The sequence below is a fragment of the Galleria mellonella genome, unplaced genomic scaffold, assembly GCF_026898425.1.
Source record: "Galleria mellonella isolate WM207_F2 unplaced genomic scaffold, CSIRO_AGI_GalMel_v1 utg40, whole genome shotgun sequence".
Taxonomy (NCBI): domain Eukaryota; kingdom Metazoa; phylum Arthropoda; class Insecta; order Lepidoptera; family Pyralidae; genus Galleria; species Galleria mellonella.
The window spans coordinates 6,804,328-6,825,113 of NW_026442094.1; the positions used below are offsets into that span (position 1 = coordinate 6,804,328).

A 20,786-nucleotide genomic window follows, 5' to 3' on the forward strand; every position below is an offset into this window, starting at 1 on the left:
ATTACAAATATTTTTGGAATCAGCCCGATTCCACCATATTGTTTGATTCAATTCAATTCAATTCAATTTATTCATAACAATATTACATTGTGTCGAATATGATAGGAGTTTTACATATAAACAATGTCAGATACAAGCAACGAATTAATAATAATGACAATTTCAGTCAAAAAAAAGCACAATTAACTACATATAACTCACAATTAATATATCTCTAAAATTCATTTATTTTATAAATACATTTTTCCAACAGAAAAGCATGGAGTTAAATTTTTAATATTCTCCAATTTTGATGACGTTTTTTATTATATATATATATATTATATAAAAGAATTTTTATAAATATAATTAATAAATATATAATAGAATTTTTATAAATATTTTTTGCAAATGAATTTGCAAAAAATATTTATAAATTATAATATAATTTCATATTATTAAAATATGAAATCATATTGCAATAATTGCATAAACAAAGGAAGAGGGATTCCCTTCCTTCCTTTCCCCGTGAGTTTTGTAAGTGGAGACTAACTTTATGCTCGAGGCATGGGCAGCAATGTCCCTCTTAAAACATCACCAAAGCCTAACCGCGGTTACCATCTCGCCTCTCTTTATAAGGTGAAGATCTATGTACAGCAATGGACAATTAAATAACATTAAATTAAATAAAAAATATATATATATATATATATATATATATATATATATATATATATATATATATATATATATATATATATATATATTCATGATTAAACACTTGGCAATTGATAAAATAATAAAAAAAATTGATGTAGAAATGTGAAATCATGTTGCAATAATTATTAAGTAATAGACTTTCAGCCTGTTTCGAATTTTTTTATTACTGATTTTTATATTGTAATAACATTTAAAATGTCTTCCTTTATCATGCGTACGGCCAAGGAGTGGATTTCTCAACCTCTCTACCTGTTTATGTTTTTCTATCCAAATATAATTTGCACCTATTTAAAGCAAATGTGAATAGACTATTCATGGGTCCGCGAGCCCCATATTAGACCACATCTACACTTTCCATCGATCGTGATCAATCAGGTCCAATAATAAAAAAAATCTCTAATTTTAATATTGCCATTAGAAAAACCGACTTTATAATTTATAAAAACGAATATGGTATTACTTCCACGTATATTTTGTTTACACAATTTTGAATAAAAACATATAATTAAAAGCGGTTCACAAACAGGAGAGATTATCGCGTCACATTCATAAAAGCGCAATCAAATTTATTTATTTATTTAAGATACTTTATGGGAAAAAATATGGTACAGAAGGTGGTGGTACTTAATGCTAGCAGCATTCTCTACTTTCAGGGATGAATAGTGAATTTATAACCTCTTTCTTTTCGTAGTTAGTTAAAAAATCTGTATTATTTTCTTTAATATCTTACAATTACATACGTACATACTGAATACCATCGTATTACCATAGCAACAGGTTAAAATTAACCTAACAGTACCCACCTGTTAGGTGCTGTTTCCTTACTAAACCAAACATTGCTCTCTAAGTTTAGTAGTAATCGAGTATCAACCGTTACAATTAATTTCAATCAGGCAATATTTGCAGAAGTGTACGTACGTACATGCAGGGCGGGGCGTGGGCGATTCGGAATACATATAAAGAGAGCGTAGCACGCAGTCCTTGCGGCACTCTCGTAGCACCATCCACGTCGTAGCACTAGCGTAGCAATGGCTTTCGGGTAAGTCCACATTTTTGTATTTATATGTTTGGGATTTTTCACGACTTTTATTTAATGATTTTAGTGCTTTTATTAGGCCTTTGAAAGTCGAGTTTTAATATTTTAAAAAGTTGTATAACTTCTGTTAAAGTTTTTTTTTCTTTTTATTTCAATTGATTAAAAGTAAATTAATTTAATAATATACAATATACTGTTTTTAACGTAATAATTGTAAAAATATAAATATTTTTTTAAGTCAGATTCTTATTAAATAAAGTGTCTATACGTTGACTTTGCATATCGTAAAAAATACTTTAAACTGCTAATTTTGTTTTTTAAATAATTTAAATTATTCCCATTTATTTTTTACAAAATTTGTAAAAGTGTGTAAAAGCTTTTCTTTATATTGGAGTAACTTATATACATTATATTGACTAACACATATAATTTTTTACATTTATTTTTTAAATTATATATTAAGCATCACGTTTAACATTTTTATTACTTGTAAATAAAGCTATTTATTAGTGAATATGTATTGTGAAAGTCATATGGAATCATATGGAAGTTACAAAAACTTAAAAAATAAATAATTATATAAATATGCTTTAATATATTACTAGTGATATGGCCCAGATTTGTACGATAAGATAGAATTTTCGTCAATGATATACACTTATGTTACTCGCTGACAATGTAATTTTCTATAAGTGAATTTTTTTTAAATCGGTCAAGTAGTTTTTGAATTTATCCATTACAAACAAACAGTTAAATCAATTCTCTTTATATTAGTACAGATAAATAAAATACATTCACTACGTATATGTATTTAATATTACTAATAATATAAATGTTAAGACTTATTTAAATTAAATTTTCTATACAGATATTTTTTTAATGTTTTTTATTTATTTGATAACACACAAACACGTTCGTTTTAATTTACGTTATCTAAAATATTATGTAAAAGAAAATGCGTTCACGAAATTTATCATTTAAAATTTCTTACACTAGCGACCTGGCACGATTTCACGCTGATAGATATTTTTTTCGAAAATATTCTGTAGCATATTTTACTCGAAAATAATGTAGCATTCTAATGGTGAATGAATTTTTAATGTCGGATTAGTAGTTTTTGAGTTTATTCGTTATATAAACATATACAAATATTTCCTATTTACAATATTAGTATAAATATAGTATTCATTATAACTTGATACGTTGGCATGTACAGTAATTTGTTGTTATCCATGGAATTTCATAGAAATACCGGCGGTAAACGGTGTTTATGGTGATATCTCGGATCAACAGTTTTAATTAAATGTTTAAAACTAACTAAGGTAATATTAGAACAACATTCTGTGGTGTCAACTCAAAGCATCTAATATAATATGGTATTTCTATATTTTTTAAATATTCTATTTATTGATAGGTATAATTTTTTTTTGTACGCCAGAATAGATTTCGGATTGTGATGTATTTTTAAACGACTTAAAAAAAAAAGAAGTTTTGTTTATTACATTCATAACTCTGTTAGTTAGAAAGGGATTTGGAAAAAATATTTTTTTATTTAAAAAGATCTTTTTTTTATTTAAAGAGAATCCTAATAATCTGTAATTCTTATAGAAATTTTATCAAAATTGGTCCAGTAGTTTAGTTTTTAAATCAAAATAACTGGTTTTTAAATAAAATCGGTTTTGTTTGGACAAAATCTTTATATGTTACGTCGTGTATGAACTTTACAAATTATATTTATAATTTATACAAAATAATTGTGACAGCGATGATTTTTTAGCAACAAATCGACGAATACTAAAATAATGCGTTTGTAAATATTACAAAAGAGTTATAAGGAACTGTAATATTGGAGGTCAAAAAACCAGCAAATGTATACAAAATTTTAACTGAATATAAACGGCAATATAAATCATATGCAGAACAATATAAATATATAAAACATCGAGAAGGTAACAACAGTGTCTGACCAATGTTTTTTTTTTCATTCACGCTACGACTGAACGGATTTGATTGAAATTATATACATTGATAGATCATACCTTAGGTTAACACACAGGATTATTATTTATCCTGATTCATATTGGCATAGCCGTGGTATTTTACTAGTTTACAAAGGCCATACGGCAATGTTTACCTACAGCCTTAGAGAGCGATCGACTCACACCTGTTGCTTTGCTTCTACATATACACTATTGCTACAACTCTTGAAAATATATCTTATATTTATATTGTATGACTGTAATATATCTGTTATTAGATCTATTATGAATAAAAAAAAGATATATATTTTATATATATATATATATATATATATATATATATATATATATATATATATATATATATATATATATATATATTTAAAACTATTTAATTATTGGTTGAGTCAACAAGACTAGTTCTAGCTATAAATTATTCAATAGTTATAGTATATTGTCATTGTTTTAATATATATAATATGTACATATTAGTATGTCCATATACATATATTAAAATCAATGTGTGTGTACTATATGTGTATTTCTTATATATTATGTATAATTATTTCAGTATGTTACTATAATTGTCACATATTGTTCACAATATTTGCTCTTCATACGCTTTCTGTTTTTACCTAATGATCAGCTGGTAGAGAATGCCATATGGCATTAAGCTCGCCACTTGTACAAAGTTTTATTGTGTAATGAAGAATTAATAAATAAATATATCTGAATTTTCTTGAATGGTCAGTATTTTTTTAAATTAATAAAACTTAACGGTCGAGGAATGGGCAGCAACGTCCCTCTTAGAACATCACCAAAAGCTGTCTTCTAACTGCTGTTATCAATTCACTTGCTAAGCGTGGCAACTACTGGTAATACACCCCCAATAGGGGGAGGTTTATGTTAAGTAGTGGATAATTGACGACTGACATGATGACAATGATTTTCTTGAATACAGATATAAAGTATTTGTAAAGTGTACTAATGTAAATACACTATGTATTAAAGATTAAATAATAAAAAAAATATGTTAACGATAATATTATTTACTAGCTTACTACCCCGGATTCGCACGGGTATTTTTCCGTACAATATTTTAAACATTTTTATTTATACTAACCTTGTTTTGACAATTAAAAAAGAAAAAAGAAAAAAAATAATAATTCAAATAATAATAAAAATAATAAATCAACCATTTTGAAGTTAGGCGCTTACATACATTAAGCAATTGATTTTTATATACATATGTATATTTCTATATATTTTTTATTCTCCTTTATGGCGTTCAAGTAGACATTTGAAATACATTACTATAGTAGGAAAAGTAGATAAAGCTTTATGTAAAAAAACAGTTGAGCGTACGGTAGAGTTATTATACCTTAAGAAGGTGAAAGCCCTTAAAATTAAAAAAAAAAGTGCAAATCACTAAAAAATATATTAAAAAAGTCTTCGAGTGAATAAAATTATTTCTCAGAAAGTCAATTGTAAAATTTATGTCTGCAACACGAAAATATCTATATTTGTAAAATTAATAGAGGAATTGAAGAGTATTCGAAATATCCAAAATGCATTGCATTCATTCAATATGTTTTATAAATATACAACCATATTTATGCGGTTAAAATACATTCATTTTTAACTGCATTTAAAAATAAATATAATCATTTTTAAGGTACGCAATATTTTTTTTGTGTAATAGAAAAAAAATTAAACCGGACTAGGTTCGAACCCGCACCCTCCACGTCGTGCTCAATGATACTTAAGTTAATGCTCTTATCAATTAAGCTACTTACAAATGTAATAATTATAAAAAAAAATCGTTCCGCAAAGAAGATCATTGTGCAATAATTAGTTTGGGACCAATATGGCAGTAATCTTTTTTGATTGCAAAAGAATCATCAAAATCGGCACAGAGTTGATGTATTATATATAAAAAAAGTACCGTCAAACATTTGTCTTCGCTAATTTGGTATGAAAATGCAATGCCCGAAGGTATTTCATTAAATTTTGCGATCTCTATGGTAAATGAAATGGAATTGGTCCAGAGTTCGATTTCTTCGGGTTTGGGATTTCTAATTTGTGACCCCGGGTTGTCTGGTTCTCCCTAATACAGGGTATCATAAGTAAGTCTCTCTCTCTCTTCCCGTCTCTCTTTTTCTCTAGAAATTCTTCTAAGAATGTTATCTCCATCTGATGTCCTTCTAGAAGCTTATATATGTCTTATTTGTATTTTAACAAAATTAAATACATATATACATACATATCTGTCACGCCTGTCTCCCATTAAGGTAGGCAGAAACAATGAAACGCCAAATGCTTCAATTCAAACAAACCTCTTTCGCTTCTTCCACATTCATCAATCTTTTCATACACGCTCGCCGGTTATGAGTACTTTTAATTTGGCCCTTCTTCAGCACGTCGTCTATTTGGTCGACATACGTCCGTCTAGGGCGGTCCCTACCGACATCTCCATTCATTTTTGCTCGATAAATCTCTTTCGTAATTCTTCTTTCAACCATCCTCTCCAAATGGCCAAAAGAAGAAAAATAAAAAAAAAAATAAGATAATTCTGTGTAGGTAAATATTTAAATAATATGTGAAATACAAGTTTATGGTTTTAACTTTATAGACCTAGTAGTAGATAACTAGTAGATTTTATTATGTTAATAGTAGAGGTGGGAAATATATGCCAATATCTGTATATTGCAGTTACCATATCCATATATTACTCTATAAGCGGATGTATTAAATGTCAGCAACTTAATACGTAATATCGAATAAGGAATCTGATCGAAATTAATATAAATATCCGACTAGTATGAACAAAATCAAAATCGATTGTTTTCGGTACCTCTGTCCCATTCGTGTTTTAACCGTGAAGCAGTTGTGTTTGCATGGCTGTGTTTCTGTTTGAAGGGTGGGATATGGCGTGAATTTACTGGGTACAAAGGAATAACACCTGAGTCCTCAGGAGTGGCAACGCATGGGGGGTATCATGGGTGAAACAGTATACTCTATTATGTCCATGGCACTGCTCATGTCTATAGGCGACGGTTACCACTTTCCATCAGGTGGGCCGTCAGCTTGTTCGCCATTCTAAGTTGTATAAAAAAAAAAGAATATCTAGAGAAACCCAATATTTAGTTATTGGAGTGGTTCCGATATTACCCATGCCTAGTTAATAGTTAAGAGTGTTTATGTCAAAATAGGATAATGTCATTCACACAAACCACTACTCTAGAAGATAAGATAGCTGATTGATAAAAACTAAGTATGGTATGCATATGCGTTTAGACTAGTTCATGATGGAAACTTATCAGACAAATAGAATTTTTATTTTCCATTAAACTGTCTATTTATTTAAGGCAAACAGACAGCTATAACAATACATAGTTATACACTGAAATAGTAATTTGTCAGCCACTTAAGTGAACAAATGTGTAATACAAGTGAAGGAAACACAAAATTGAACAATACTATTGAAAACTACAGCAAGTTGTCTATAATAATGCTCAGATAATAACAAAGCCGTCCATTTTTTGAGAACAACACATTATTTGAGAATAATACCTGTATAACTGTTAACAAAAAATATTAATAAAGTAAAATTTGAAAACAAATTTAAATTCAAAATATATGTATATATATTTTGAATATATTTATATTTGGATATGTTATTTGTATTTGAATATGTTATTATATGACGTTATAATAACACTATACGTATCCCACGATATTGCCCTTTTAAAATTTGTAACTAGATGACAGAAAATGATTTAAGAAAATCATATGTGGGACCTAAATAAGAGTATTAGAAACTAAAACAATAATTTTAATCATTTTTGTCTGTCTGTATATTTTCGATGTTTTTCTTCACATCTGTCATCGTGAAAAGCAGCTGCACCAAATTTGTTTTTATACAACTTAGAGTGGAAACAAGCTGACGGCTCATCTGATGGAAAGTGGTAGCCGTCGCCTATAAACATGGACAGAACCAAGGACATAACAGAGTATACTGTTTTACCCATGATACCCCATTATGCGTTGACAGTCCTGAGAACTCAGATGTTATTCCTTTGTACCCTGTAAATTCACTGCCTTATCCCAAACAAACCGAAACTCAGCCATGCAAACACAACTGCTTTACGGTAGAAACACAAATAAATGTGGTTTCCAGAGTTAAGATAAATTCCACTATGGATTTCACAGATAGAATACATCTCCATATCTGTGATTTCACTTAGATGTCCCATCTTTCAAACCGAACACAACCATGCTAGTAAAATTTCTTTACGGTAGAAACCTCGATGGGACAGAGGTACCTATGCAGACAATTTTTCTACAAAATCTCGGTTAAATTGTTTGGTTTTTTGTCTAAAATAAAAAAAAAAAATCTAAGTTGTTGGTCTCGGCGAGATTCGAATTCACTGTCCTTCAGGTGTATAAAGTTACGAAGCTCTCGTATATACTTCACAAAAGTTTACCAAAGAATTAAGTTGCTTTGTTCAATTTTACTCCAAAAAGTATCTAAGCAAAGCTCCACAATAAGATAACATCGTGAGTTTCAATTTAAAAAGAGAATGTTATTTTAAAACGGCCGCGCGTCGGAAATTGCGCCGTTAGTTAGTTAGTTACATGTAGCCAGAAATTTGTTGTCTAAGAAATTCGAGTTGCAACAAACTCTTTGACTGGCAAATTGGTCGTTACCGTGAGATAAATTTATGTCTATAGACAAGAAACAATATTCTCGGTGCCTTCTTCAAATTGAACATTCAAAATTGTAACTTTATGCAAATCGCTTACGTACAAAACATTAGATTTTGTTCTTGCCATGTAAAATAATGCTAAAACTTTTGGAAATAAAAAAAAAAACTTTCCTTTTTTTTGTATAAAAACCAGATATTACCTGTGGCTCGTGTATTTACTATTATTTTTATTATTTCACATCGACAGAGAATTAATCCTTACACGCTTGTCGGTCACGTACAGTGTGGTTTCAAGGGAGTTTCCTCCAGTGAGAAAGATCAGGCTGTGGAATGAGCTCCGTGCTTGAAGACATTTCAAACCTTTAGAGTCTCAGGCGTTCATAAGTTACTGTCATTGTTTACCATATAGTATTTACCTTATAGTACTAGATTAGGCCATCCCTGTCTTTCCCTTGAGTGTCGTATGAGATGACTAAAGGAACGTAATGGTCGATGGATGGACAGCTCTCTCTTAAAACATCACCAGAACCTAACTGCGGTTGCCAACCCGCCTGCTAAACGTGGCAATTACTGGCAAAATCCCTCTCATGGGAAAGGTGTCTATTCAGCAGTGAATAGTGAACAGTTGATATGACGATTTCACCTTTTAAAGTAAACAATAATTGTGTTTTGCATTAGAAATATATGTGAAACAAATAGATAGTAAAAAAATATGTTTTTAAATTTAATTTTAACTTTTAAAATGTCTCGGTTCTAAAATAAATAAATAAAATAAAAGATCTATTTTTATTGACAAATAAAACTTGTTTTTATCTGAATTTAGTAAAGGAGTTTCATGTTTAAATGCAGCATTTTACATCATCGACTTAGTAATTGTAGAATGGAATTAATAATAAACCACAATGGAGGCTGTATCAATAGCTGCCATATTTCCTTAGGGAACACTCCCTCCTATTTGCACAAGCGGTCTCGTGACCTAAGGTGGACCTCGATTGTGTAACATTATAGATTAAAAGTTTATATTTACTTCAAATTTTTATTAAAATATTATTTCAACTATTTCATTGTAAAAGTCACTATATAAAAGATTTAAACGAGCTTCATGTATAGTTTTTTTGCTTTTTACATTTCCTTTTAATATACCTAATATGGTATACAAACTGACGGTTCACCGGATGGAAAGTGGTAACCGTCACCTGTAGATATGAACAGTATGATATTTATCACAGAGAGATACTGTGACGACCGTGATACCCCTCATGCGCTTTTATTTCTGAGGCCTAAAGTTGACGGTTAAGGTTTGAGGCAGCGGTGTTCCTCTTAAAACATGATTAAAAGCCAAACTACGTTTACCAACCCGCCTGCGTATGAGAGAGGCTTTGTTCAGCAGTGGACAGCTAACAGCTGATATAAAATACAATAATATAGGTATTGAACTTAAAATTATGTCAAATAATTGTACTAACTTTGTATCAATGGAAAGGTTTATAACTTAGATTCTATAGATAGAGCATCGAGCCTCAAAAACTGATTTACTTTTTATCAGATAATTGTCAAATTAACTGACTCTTTTTTTTATTAATGTTCTATTCTATATACTTACGCACATAGTGTATCTTGAAGTATCTATATTTAATTATTTAATAAATAGAATGAGTGTTTATACATTAAAAAGATGCAGAAATTATAAGACAAAATAAATATTGAAGTTATAAAGGAATCACTCATAACTATTTATCACGTAAAATTGTATGAAAACGTTGACCCGCTTTTCTCGAAGCATTTGTATGGAGACACTCTATCTATATAATCTAAGGTTTATAAGTAAACAATACTCCCTGAATAGGTTTTCCTGTTTCGAAGACTATAAATGATTTCTTGTCCATATTTTGCGCTCGGTTGGACACGATAATTTGAATTTGATGTCAACGGTTCTGATATTAAAAAACGTATTTCCTTCAACTTTTAGATCATGAATGTGAATCCTTATAATGTATATTAGAACATGATTATAGCATGAAGAAGTTCATAGTTGAATAATAGATTTTATTTTTATAAAATCATGTAAAACCCATAGAAATTAAATCAGATTCTTTATTTAAAAAAAATACAGAGGGTCTATCATGTAATGTTTTTCGAGATTTCGTGGTCGAACGAAACACAAATTTGATGTTAAAATCACATACCGTTTGAAAATATTAAAATATCGTTCCTTTGGGTTTTTATGGTAGGATTTATGACGTGCAAATTGTTAAGCACCATTTACTAATGAACAAAAATACGAAATTTTCGGAATTCCATTTCATGGTGGACCCCAGGTTATTATAATGTTAGCATATAGAAAGAAAACAGACTACTCGTATTAACAGAGATTTAAAAGAGATAACTGTATAGATAACTGTAGAGTTATTGCGGGCTCTTGTTAACAGATAATAACTTTCAGAATTCTGTATTCATAAAAAAATAAACGTTTTAAAAGTGCTTGTGAACAAGTCTATTTGAATAAAAATGATTTGAATTTGGAATAATAAAAATACATGCCGTATTCTACCCATAGGGCGTACAAAATTTAAAAGAAAATACATTCGGGTTTTACTAACATCATTATCCACGCATTATTATGTAAAAAAAACAAAAATAAAATAATACAATATTGCAAGTAAAACTTATTTATTGCGCTTATATATATATATATATATATATTATATATATATATATATATATATATATATATATATATATATATATATATATATTATAATATATATTATAAAATATCTCAATAAAGTAAAAAAATCATATACAGAAATAGATAAATTTATTATTAAGTAAGGTACATTGTTAGTATTTGGAATCTAACATGTCACCCTCCCCTGGAAACCATCTTGATTAATTTTTTATGAATTTTTCACTATGGCCCAACTGATCTGCTACATCCTCATCTATCATCTCTTACTGGTGCCCCGCCAGTCTATACCTATAGCGTAGAAAGGTTTACCATTAACCCGTCCTCCGTTAAAAAAATACCCAGCCTCCACATCTCTAAGTACGCCTATACGCATAATAAGAAACGCGAAATAGCGAGATTACAAAGTTAATATCTAATAAAGTATAACTAATTAAAGGGCCCTTTATATATTTATTCGTCTACTGTAAAAGTAATTAGTCGCTGAGCAGTAATTAACAAGCTCGCGGCGGTCGTGTTCGAGCATAATGCAAACCACAAACTATCCATCATGGCCGCTAGCTCTGCGTCAAATGTCAGTTTTTGGGAAGCGGGAGTTGACTTTTAATCAGATTTCCACACGTATAACTGCATTTTGAAGTAACAGCGCTGCAGCGGCTGAATTAGGGCAATTATTTTAGCTTGCAGCACTAGGCGTGAGATATTTCACGTGTGACACGTGACATTTTCATACATATGTCGCATCGGCTATCTGCCTTCATAAATACTGCTACAAATAACAGTATGTGAAAAATAACTAATAATCACTGAGTTCGGATTCGAGTTTCAAGATTATTTATTTGTAAAACATTTCATCGTAGGATTTCATCGTAATTCATCACCGGCGCTTGGTAAAAGGTATAAAATGAAATCGTAATCGTAGCACGCTGATTTTAGAAATCAATATAATATTACCTTTAAATATTACCTTTTCAACAGTAAACTTTTCAGTAGCAGCTGTGATTTTAGAAAAATGCTTGTGAAAATCACAATGTTAACAGATATTTCATCTGTTTTAATCGCTATTATTTATGAAAATTTGATATTTTTATTTTTAACCAACATATATATCGTCATAGCCGTAGAATACTGATGGATCTTTATATGTAATATTCGTCAAATCCGTCAATATTCTACGACTATGACGATATATATATGGATATCGGAAATTTTATAGTAAAAATTGTAGAAAACGACAAAAATAGTGAGTTATCAATAAAATCACTGTGAAAAAGATAAATATTTACAGCAAACAATTATAAGTAGCTATAATTCCATGCCTATGTGACACATATATGTAAATATAATATATGGAGGTAGACTATTTGTAATTATGTAGGTATTCTATGGATACATGTGTACTTCACTATATATAGATACATCGTGCCACTACTAAACTACTTGCTGGTGTAGTTACTTTCAAAGTTTCGCGTTTAGTACACATTATTACAATCCGCAAACTAATTATGGTATATCTACAATATAATATTACTATATTATTTATTATTAATTGTTATGAATGCGAATGTTTTGAACATTATATCCGCCTTGTGCACATACATGTACTAATGAATAACTAAATAAAAAGACATTTGTAATGTTATAACAAAATTTATAAAAAAAATAACAAGTCCCTTTACGGAAAATACAATTAGTGATAATGTTTTCTCAATCAAGGAAGATGATGAATCGTCCTACCCATATTTCAATTATTAAAATATTGAGGTCGGCTTAATATGTTTTAATCTATATTGCCAAAGGTTTGGCTTTTAGTTTTACAACCGCCTGCCTATCTGACGACAACCCTCCTTGAGAATTATTTTTTTCAATATTCTAATTATTTGTGTATTTTTTTTTTATTACAAAGCGCATCATTTTTCAGTGTTGCTAGTAAATTAATTATGTTTTACAAAATAAATAAATTGTATTCTAAAAACAAGGAATTATATAGAAGTGATAAAATTGTCAATTCATAGCAGGCTAGTGTAAAGAAAATGTTACACGGCCGTATAACACTACCAAATACAGATACAACCTGCTGGCATACTTTCTACATAAACTGTGTCGATTATATATCTAATAATCTAACAATGTTTTTGTTATTGACAATTGACATATGAAACATTTTCTATACACTAGTCTACTACGAATTGAGAAAAAATAGCAACCGATGTTGTATCTGTCGTCCTTCTTTTACTAATTATATTTACATAAGAAGAAAGGAGGCAACCTTATGATTTACAGTTTTTATTTTATCATTTCTTCTATATAATTCCTTGTTCTTAGATTGTATTTATTTTAATGTTCCATTTCACGCATACAAACACGCATCGTGTAAATTTATTTATGATCCGTGCTCCAAAATCATTCACATGAAAATAAATTAGACTGTTTTCGCCGAAATTGTCTGTAGAGGGACACTCTATCTAAATATATTATCTTATATAATAACCATATTATATTTATATACAAAATTCATTAATATTTATGTAATATGTACACGCATAGTACTTTGAAATGCAAATATGTGCGTCGGAGTTAGGTTTGGGGTTGCAATTAAAACTGTGATGACCAGCGGTAACTAAGTTCGTTAATTAACATATAGATAATCTTATAATTTTATAAATAAACACACTTTACAGCTGGTACTTTGTGAAGAGGCTTCGTCTTTTATAGGCCTTTCAAAAAGGCTTTTAGAGGTAAATAAAGATAATGGGTAGGATAGAATGTAGACTGACGCGTGCGGTAATGTTAAGACATGTAAAAATTTTTCCGTTAAAACAAAAATAACATTATTTTACAAATGGATATGTGAACAGTGTACGTAGTCAAAATATATTGAAGAGAGAGTACCTTAACGTAAGTTAAATTATTTTTTTACATTTAGGTTACAATTTATTAACCACACGAGCTTAGTAGCACAGTATTACAGTAATTTGAACTAACTAGTTCGGTTAGAATTAATTTTTAACCGACCTCAAAAAGAGAGATGTTCTCAATTCGATTATATTTTATTACATTTGTTACTTCATAACATCGTCAGCTGTAAACCGATTTGAAAAATTCTTTTTTTATTTGAACAGATATACTTACAGATTGGTGTCATAAAAATTTCATTAAAATCGATTCAGTAGTTTAGTTCTTTAATTTTATTTTTTATTTATACTTTATTGTACACAAAAGTTACATAGTTAAAGTCTATATTAAATGAAGATGTACAACAGGCGAGCTTAACTTAAGAGTTCTCTTCCAGGAGATTTTAGAAGGGGATATAGTATTATATTCTCTTCTATTAAGAAGACTTCCATGCCCAGTATTGGGATATCAATAAGTTGTTAAGGCAAAGGTAAAAACAACAGTTTTATTCGTTAGATTGTATTTATAAGTAATGGATATTGAACACCAAGTGAACGGTTGGTAAATGTGCAAACAGCTACACCTGTCAGAGGTGATTGTTACAAATTGTCGCGTTGTATCGCACGGAATTCCAAATCCTCGCATGCAATATAGGTAGATGTTAGTGCAAATGATTGTATTGAAGAATTACCTAATAATTTTTTACTTGTTTCTATCCACAACTTGGTTATTTGGGATAAAATGTAGCCTATGTTTACCAGAGGGAGACTTTGTACAAAAGTTTGCTTGGGTACCTCTGTCCTATCGTGTTTCAACGGTAAAACAGTTGTGTTTGCATGGCTGTATTTCGATTTGAAGGGTGGGTGGGATATGGCGTGAATTTGCAGGGTACAGAGGAATAATACCTGAGTCCTCAGGAATGGCAATGCACGGGGAGTATCATGAGCGAAACAGTATACTCTGTTATGTCCATGGTACTGCTCATGTCTATAGGCGACGGTTACCACTTTCCATCAGGCGGGCCGTCAGCTTGTTTTCCATTCTAAGTTGTATAAAAAAATGTTCTTCTCCATCTCAAATACTATATGCATATACTGACTTTCTAGTTCTAATAACCTCAAATCTCCCATAAATATAAAATTTATTTTCTATTCATAATTAATGTAAATCTTTTTTTGTTGTTGGCAATAAATGTTTTCTTTCTTTTATTCTTCTTTCTTTCATAAAGCTATTTTAACTCTTTCTTTTACATTAAATTCCCAATTTGAAAGAAAATAATAATAATAATTTTTATTTAAGAAAGATACAGTTGCATAAGGTACAATTTACAATTTTTATAATTTATATTCAACGAGAAAAAACCTGCATTACCATCAGTCCCCAAACTAGGCCAGACCTGTATCTTGGGGACTATGAAAACAAAACAAAACAGTGTAATAGTTAATGTATATTTGTGGAAGTTTTTAGTTTTTATGAATAAGAGGGTATATGTACATATCAGATTAGTAATACACCTAGATTAGCACAGTTTTAAATAAAGTACAGTCCATACTATTAGTTGATAAAATAATTTTCTACAAGTAAAACATTTTCAAAATGGTACATTATTACGTGAGTTTCTCCATAAGAAACTAAAACTGTTTTCTCTTTATGATATAAGTTTAGATTTAATGACGATTGGTTTGTCAGCGAGAGGTAACAATAACACACATTTTCACATTTGTTAGTAGAAACTTAAAAAAGAAGAAAATACTTCTTTTGTTATGTTATTATGAAAGTTTCAATTGGGAATAGAAAGAAAGTGAGACAACCGAAACATACGAGTACAGGCAGTTCTCGACTTACGTCGTTTCAAGTTACATCGAACAATGTTTTGAGGATATATGTACAGATCGGTCTCCTAGAAAATCACTTTAGTAGTGTAGTTTTTTAATCAAAATTAATGATTTGTCCAAACTGAAGTCTTCTTTTATGTTGCATACAATATTAAATTATAAAGGAAAAACGGCCGCAATACGAGCAGCGACATGACAAGGTGATTTTGTTGCACGACAACGCTCGGCCACATGTCGCAAAGCCGGTGAAAACATACTTGGAAACCCTTAAATGGGAAGTTCTTCCCCACCCGCCATATCACCGGACATAGCCCCTTCTGATTTTCATTTATTACGTTCAATGGCACATGGCCTGGCTGAACAGTGCTTCCGTTCTTATGAAGATACGAAGATGTGGATAGATGCTTGGATAGCCGCAAAAGACGTTTCGTTTTTTCGACGAGGCATTCATTTGCTGCCAGAAAGATGGGAAAAAGTAGTGTCTTCTGATGGGCTGTACTTTGAGTGACGTGTTGTGCACCACATTGTGTAAATAAAGCATTGATTTTCACAAAAAAAAAAAAAACAGCGAGAAGTTATTCAAGCACTTATATTAATATAATACACGCAAACCAAGTCACGGGGATAAAAGTACATAGTTACCACATAAATTAAAACATAGGAAGCATTGAATTAGAGATAGACAAAATAAAGACAACTTGGTAAATAGATAATACGAAATGAAGAGTTCCCCTTCGATTAGACGTATCTTTCCACTCCGCTAACGCATAAATCTTTTGTCTGTCACCGGCTAAGTTTATTTGTTTGCGATGCCACGGATATTGTCGAAATGCGTTCTCATTTATGTGTTACATTTACTATTAAGTAAATTGCATTTACCTCTACAAACTGAGAAGCATCTCACTATTTGATTGTAAGGTGGAACGTAACATTTTTAATTATAATATATTTTTTTTATTTATTTTTTATACACGAAGGCGACAAACAAGCATTCAGCCATACGGTGAACGGAACTGTAGTCTATGGATGCCAGCAACACTAAATATGTCCTTTTTGCAAAACCCCATACTGTAATCTCTAGAATAAACCTCGGCAGAGACGTCGTACCCACAGCGTGAGCGTACGCGGGAGAAAATTCCATCGAAACCGCACAATACAAAATAAGTAATCCTACTGTTAGGACAATATTCTATATTGCGTATCTGATGACCAAAGAATTTATAATAAAATGATTTTAATTGGCATTATATTAATTTTATCATAATTGAATGAGTACTTTAGTTTTTAAATCAAAATAAAACTGGTTTTGTCACAGTCGAAGTCGGACTTTTTTTGGAACACAATTTATATAAAGGCAATTAATTTCATTCGCTCATTTATTATAACATCGTAGTACTTAAGCATGGCAACACCACGATAGGTACCAGCGCAGTGTATTTTGTGATAACCATGGGATTGTTCATGTATATACGCGGATCACCACTTTTAATTAGATGTCAGCTTAGGCCATAAAAAAAAAAGTATTAACATTTATTTATTTATTTAATACTTTATTGTACACATTAGTTATAAAAATATGACAGAGGTAAACAAAAGTACAAAGGCGAGCTTAACTCTGATAGAGTTTTCTTCCAGCAAACCCAAAGTGGAAAGGAGCATCAATGTCAGCGGATACAGCAGTGTACAATTTTTAAATAGCCAAAATTAAAATAATTAGATTATATTATATAGTACAAATACACACATACATATACATAAATATATACCTACATCTATGCATAAACCTACATATACATACACATATACATACAATATACCTACACATATAGATAAATAAATATATGTTCATAGAGATAGAAGATGCTCTTTAAGTCTACTCTTAAAAATATTTAGGGATTGACTCTCACGGACAGATATGGGAAGAGAATTCCACAATCTAGCAGCATGGACGGTAAAAGATCTACTATAGCGCGTAGATGAGTGTGAAGGGAGTTTGAGGATAAGAGATTTCGTCGAACGGGAGGACACGTCATGGGGAACTAGAAAATCAAAACGTTCACGAAGATAGGAGGGAAAAGTAGGGTTATATAGAACGGAATATAAAAACGACATTATATGAAAGTCTCGACGCCTTCGAATTGGCAGCCAATTCAATTTTGTTCTATAAGCGGAGACATGATCATATTTACGCAGACCATATATGAAACGTATACACAAATTCTGTAATCTCTCTAATTTGTTTAAAAGCTCTTCAGTTGCATCAAGGTAGGATATGTCGGCATAATCAAGAAGAGATAACAGTAGAGCTTGTGCCAAAGTAAGCCTTGTCTTAAATGTTAACATTCTTTGTCAATACTTTGTTTTTTATGAAACTGGGAAATTGTATAAAAATAGAATATTTTTTTGTTGTTCTCTAGCGGAACATTATAATAATAAGATGTAGCGATCACACATTCCCCCTACGTTCTTTGAACAACACACGTCTAGCTGTCAGTTAGTGGGCTTTTGATCTACTAAATGGTGCCGAAACGTGCTCACGTTAACAGCGTTCGTACTTTGGCTTACCGAAGTGATGGCAACGTCGAATTATACGTCAATTTTTAAAAACAATTGAAGAGCACAGGCAAAGAACAGAGAATGCCACTATTTTTGTAAATTTTTTCTTCTAATTTTTTCCTTTTTTTTTATAAACTAAAAAGTAAAAAAAAAGTGATTTATAACAAAAATATGTTTGTTTATAACTCATTAATAGTGAAGTTATTAAACACTTAGATTTAATGTAACTAATATAACTAATACTGTTTAATTAGGACATTCAGTCTGGGTTGCCAGATGGTATTTCTGATTTTTACCCAAACATCAAATATTTTTTCTTCAAATCGGTACAATTTGCAGCACTTTTACTCAATCATGATCTTATTCAATTTTCTGTTTTCCTACTTTCATTCATATATTTTATTGTATTTATATAAATCTATATATACATTACAAATACAAAATCTGTCCAAAAAATACTCATAAATACTCATTTTACTTTTTTCCCAAAATTTCTCCAAAAATATCATTTTTCCGCAATTTCACGAACAGAGTGATTTTTACCCAAAATAACAATAAAGATACCTAATCGGGCAACGCGGCATTCACTGTTCTTTGCCTGTACACTTTAATAGAATAATCGTACTAATATTATAAATGTAAAGATGCCTGTGAAAACAAACAAACACGCAGACTGCGACTTATATAAGTACTATTCAAAAATTAAACAAGAAAAAAAATATTAGTAAATTTTATCGACGGGCGGTTGCATCCTGGTAAAAATTCAAAGCAGTTTTAACAATAGAGTGCAATGACATAGCAAAATTAAACTCTCAACCATTAGTGACTAAGCCCGTCAGAGGCACGGGACGGCATGGATGAAGAAGCCCTCAGTTTTAATAGTTGATTGAAGTAATTTAACAAATTTTATTCACTTTATATTTATATATATAAATGTTTATGTTTATTTAGTTTATATCTTGTATGTGAATTTTTAATTAGACTTAAATAAATATATATAGAATATAGATATGGATGAGGAATTTGAAAGCGTTTGAGATCCCCCTCAAGACTAGAGGCCCGGGGCGGGCCGCCCCTTCCAGCCCCCATTAGTCCGCCACTGTCAACCATAATGCATTGTTACAACTTATTTTTAATTTTAATATTCACAAAAGACGCAACTTTTTGACGGTTTTATAATTCTGTATAGATACTTCATATTCATCATGATTAGCATATAAAAACTACGCCTCTTTATGGTGTAATATATAGTTATGGGTTTCTATGGGACGGATATTAATATAATTATTACTTTCATTAAGTCCTCAGTTTGTATGCCATTACCAGTGTCGAGATGATTGAAAAAAAATCTACCCATCACTGTAAAACATTTGAAATAACTTAAAATGTGATCTCAAAAATTGTATGGATTGCATAAGTTGACATGGCATGCCTTTCCAACCGCAACATCAAATTAATTCTTTAATTTTAGAAATAATAAAGAAATGGCCCTTTACTTTTTTGGCAAACTAACGAATTAACTCCATTGTATATATACACATACACACGTAATCTTAAAAGCAAATGGTTAAATAATTTGGTTAGGTGGAAAAGAAGATGGTAGTGTTTCATAAAAAAAAAAAAACACTGACTTTAATTATGGTAAAATCAGTTATTTTGAATTTCTATGAAAACTGAAATCTATATATCTGTGTAATTGTTTAGATAAAAAAAAAAGTTTTTCAAATCGAGTCATAAATGACGAAGTTCTGTGATAACAAACGTAAATAAAAACACAAACTAATTGAGAGCCACTCCTTTTTGGAAGTGAAATAATGATTCATCATTGTTCTCATAGAATCTAATGAATCACATAAAAAATATGGCTAAATATTAATGTTATTGAATTTGGATAGAAAAGTGTTTTTTTTTCTTAATGGGTGATAATGGAATGGTAACCTCGCCCGCGCTATCGGTATACACCGGCGGGGCACCAGTGAAAGATGATAGGTGAGGATGAAGCAGGCCAGTTAGCCCATCGTGACGAATTCAACAAGAATTGTTCACGATGGTTTCCAGGAGGAATTACGTGGAGGTCGACCTGATAGTGTATTGCTAGAAATGGGTTCATTAGACCTCATTACTAACAATCCCTTCCCCTCGGATAGAAAGGTGTTGGGTCCATATTACTGGTTAGTTGTTTAGTTAAATTTAATTTTGTTTAATTCCGCTCCCGTCAGTATGCGTGCGACTGCCAACACTGTAAGATTGACTACTATTATTTTATTACCAGAAATTCTACAACCTGCCATATTAGCCGTCAATTTCCGACTGCTATTCCATCCACGCATGTTTTGCGACACGTGTTTTACTTCTACACGCAGCATCTTTAAGCAAAATAATAGATCGCTA

At 30.5% G+C, this 20,786-nt stretch overlaps 1 protein-coding gene across 1 annotated transcript in view; it reads left to right on the forward strand.

The window, feature by feature from the left end:
* The first annotated feature begins 1,602 nt into the window (after nt 1-1,602).
* LOC128201371 (myosuppressin-like) overlaps nt 1,603-20,786 on the forward strand; it is a 35,561-nt gene continuing 16,377 nt past the window's right edge. The window contains exon 1 of the mRNA XM_052898151.1: nt 1,603-1,738. Coding sequence (XP_052754111.1) covers nt 1,728-1,738 — 11 coding nt within the window. The 5' untranslated portion in view covers nt 1,603-1,727. The remainder of the gene's footprint in view (nt 1,739-20,786) is intronic.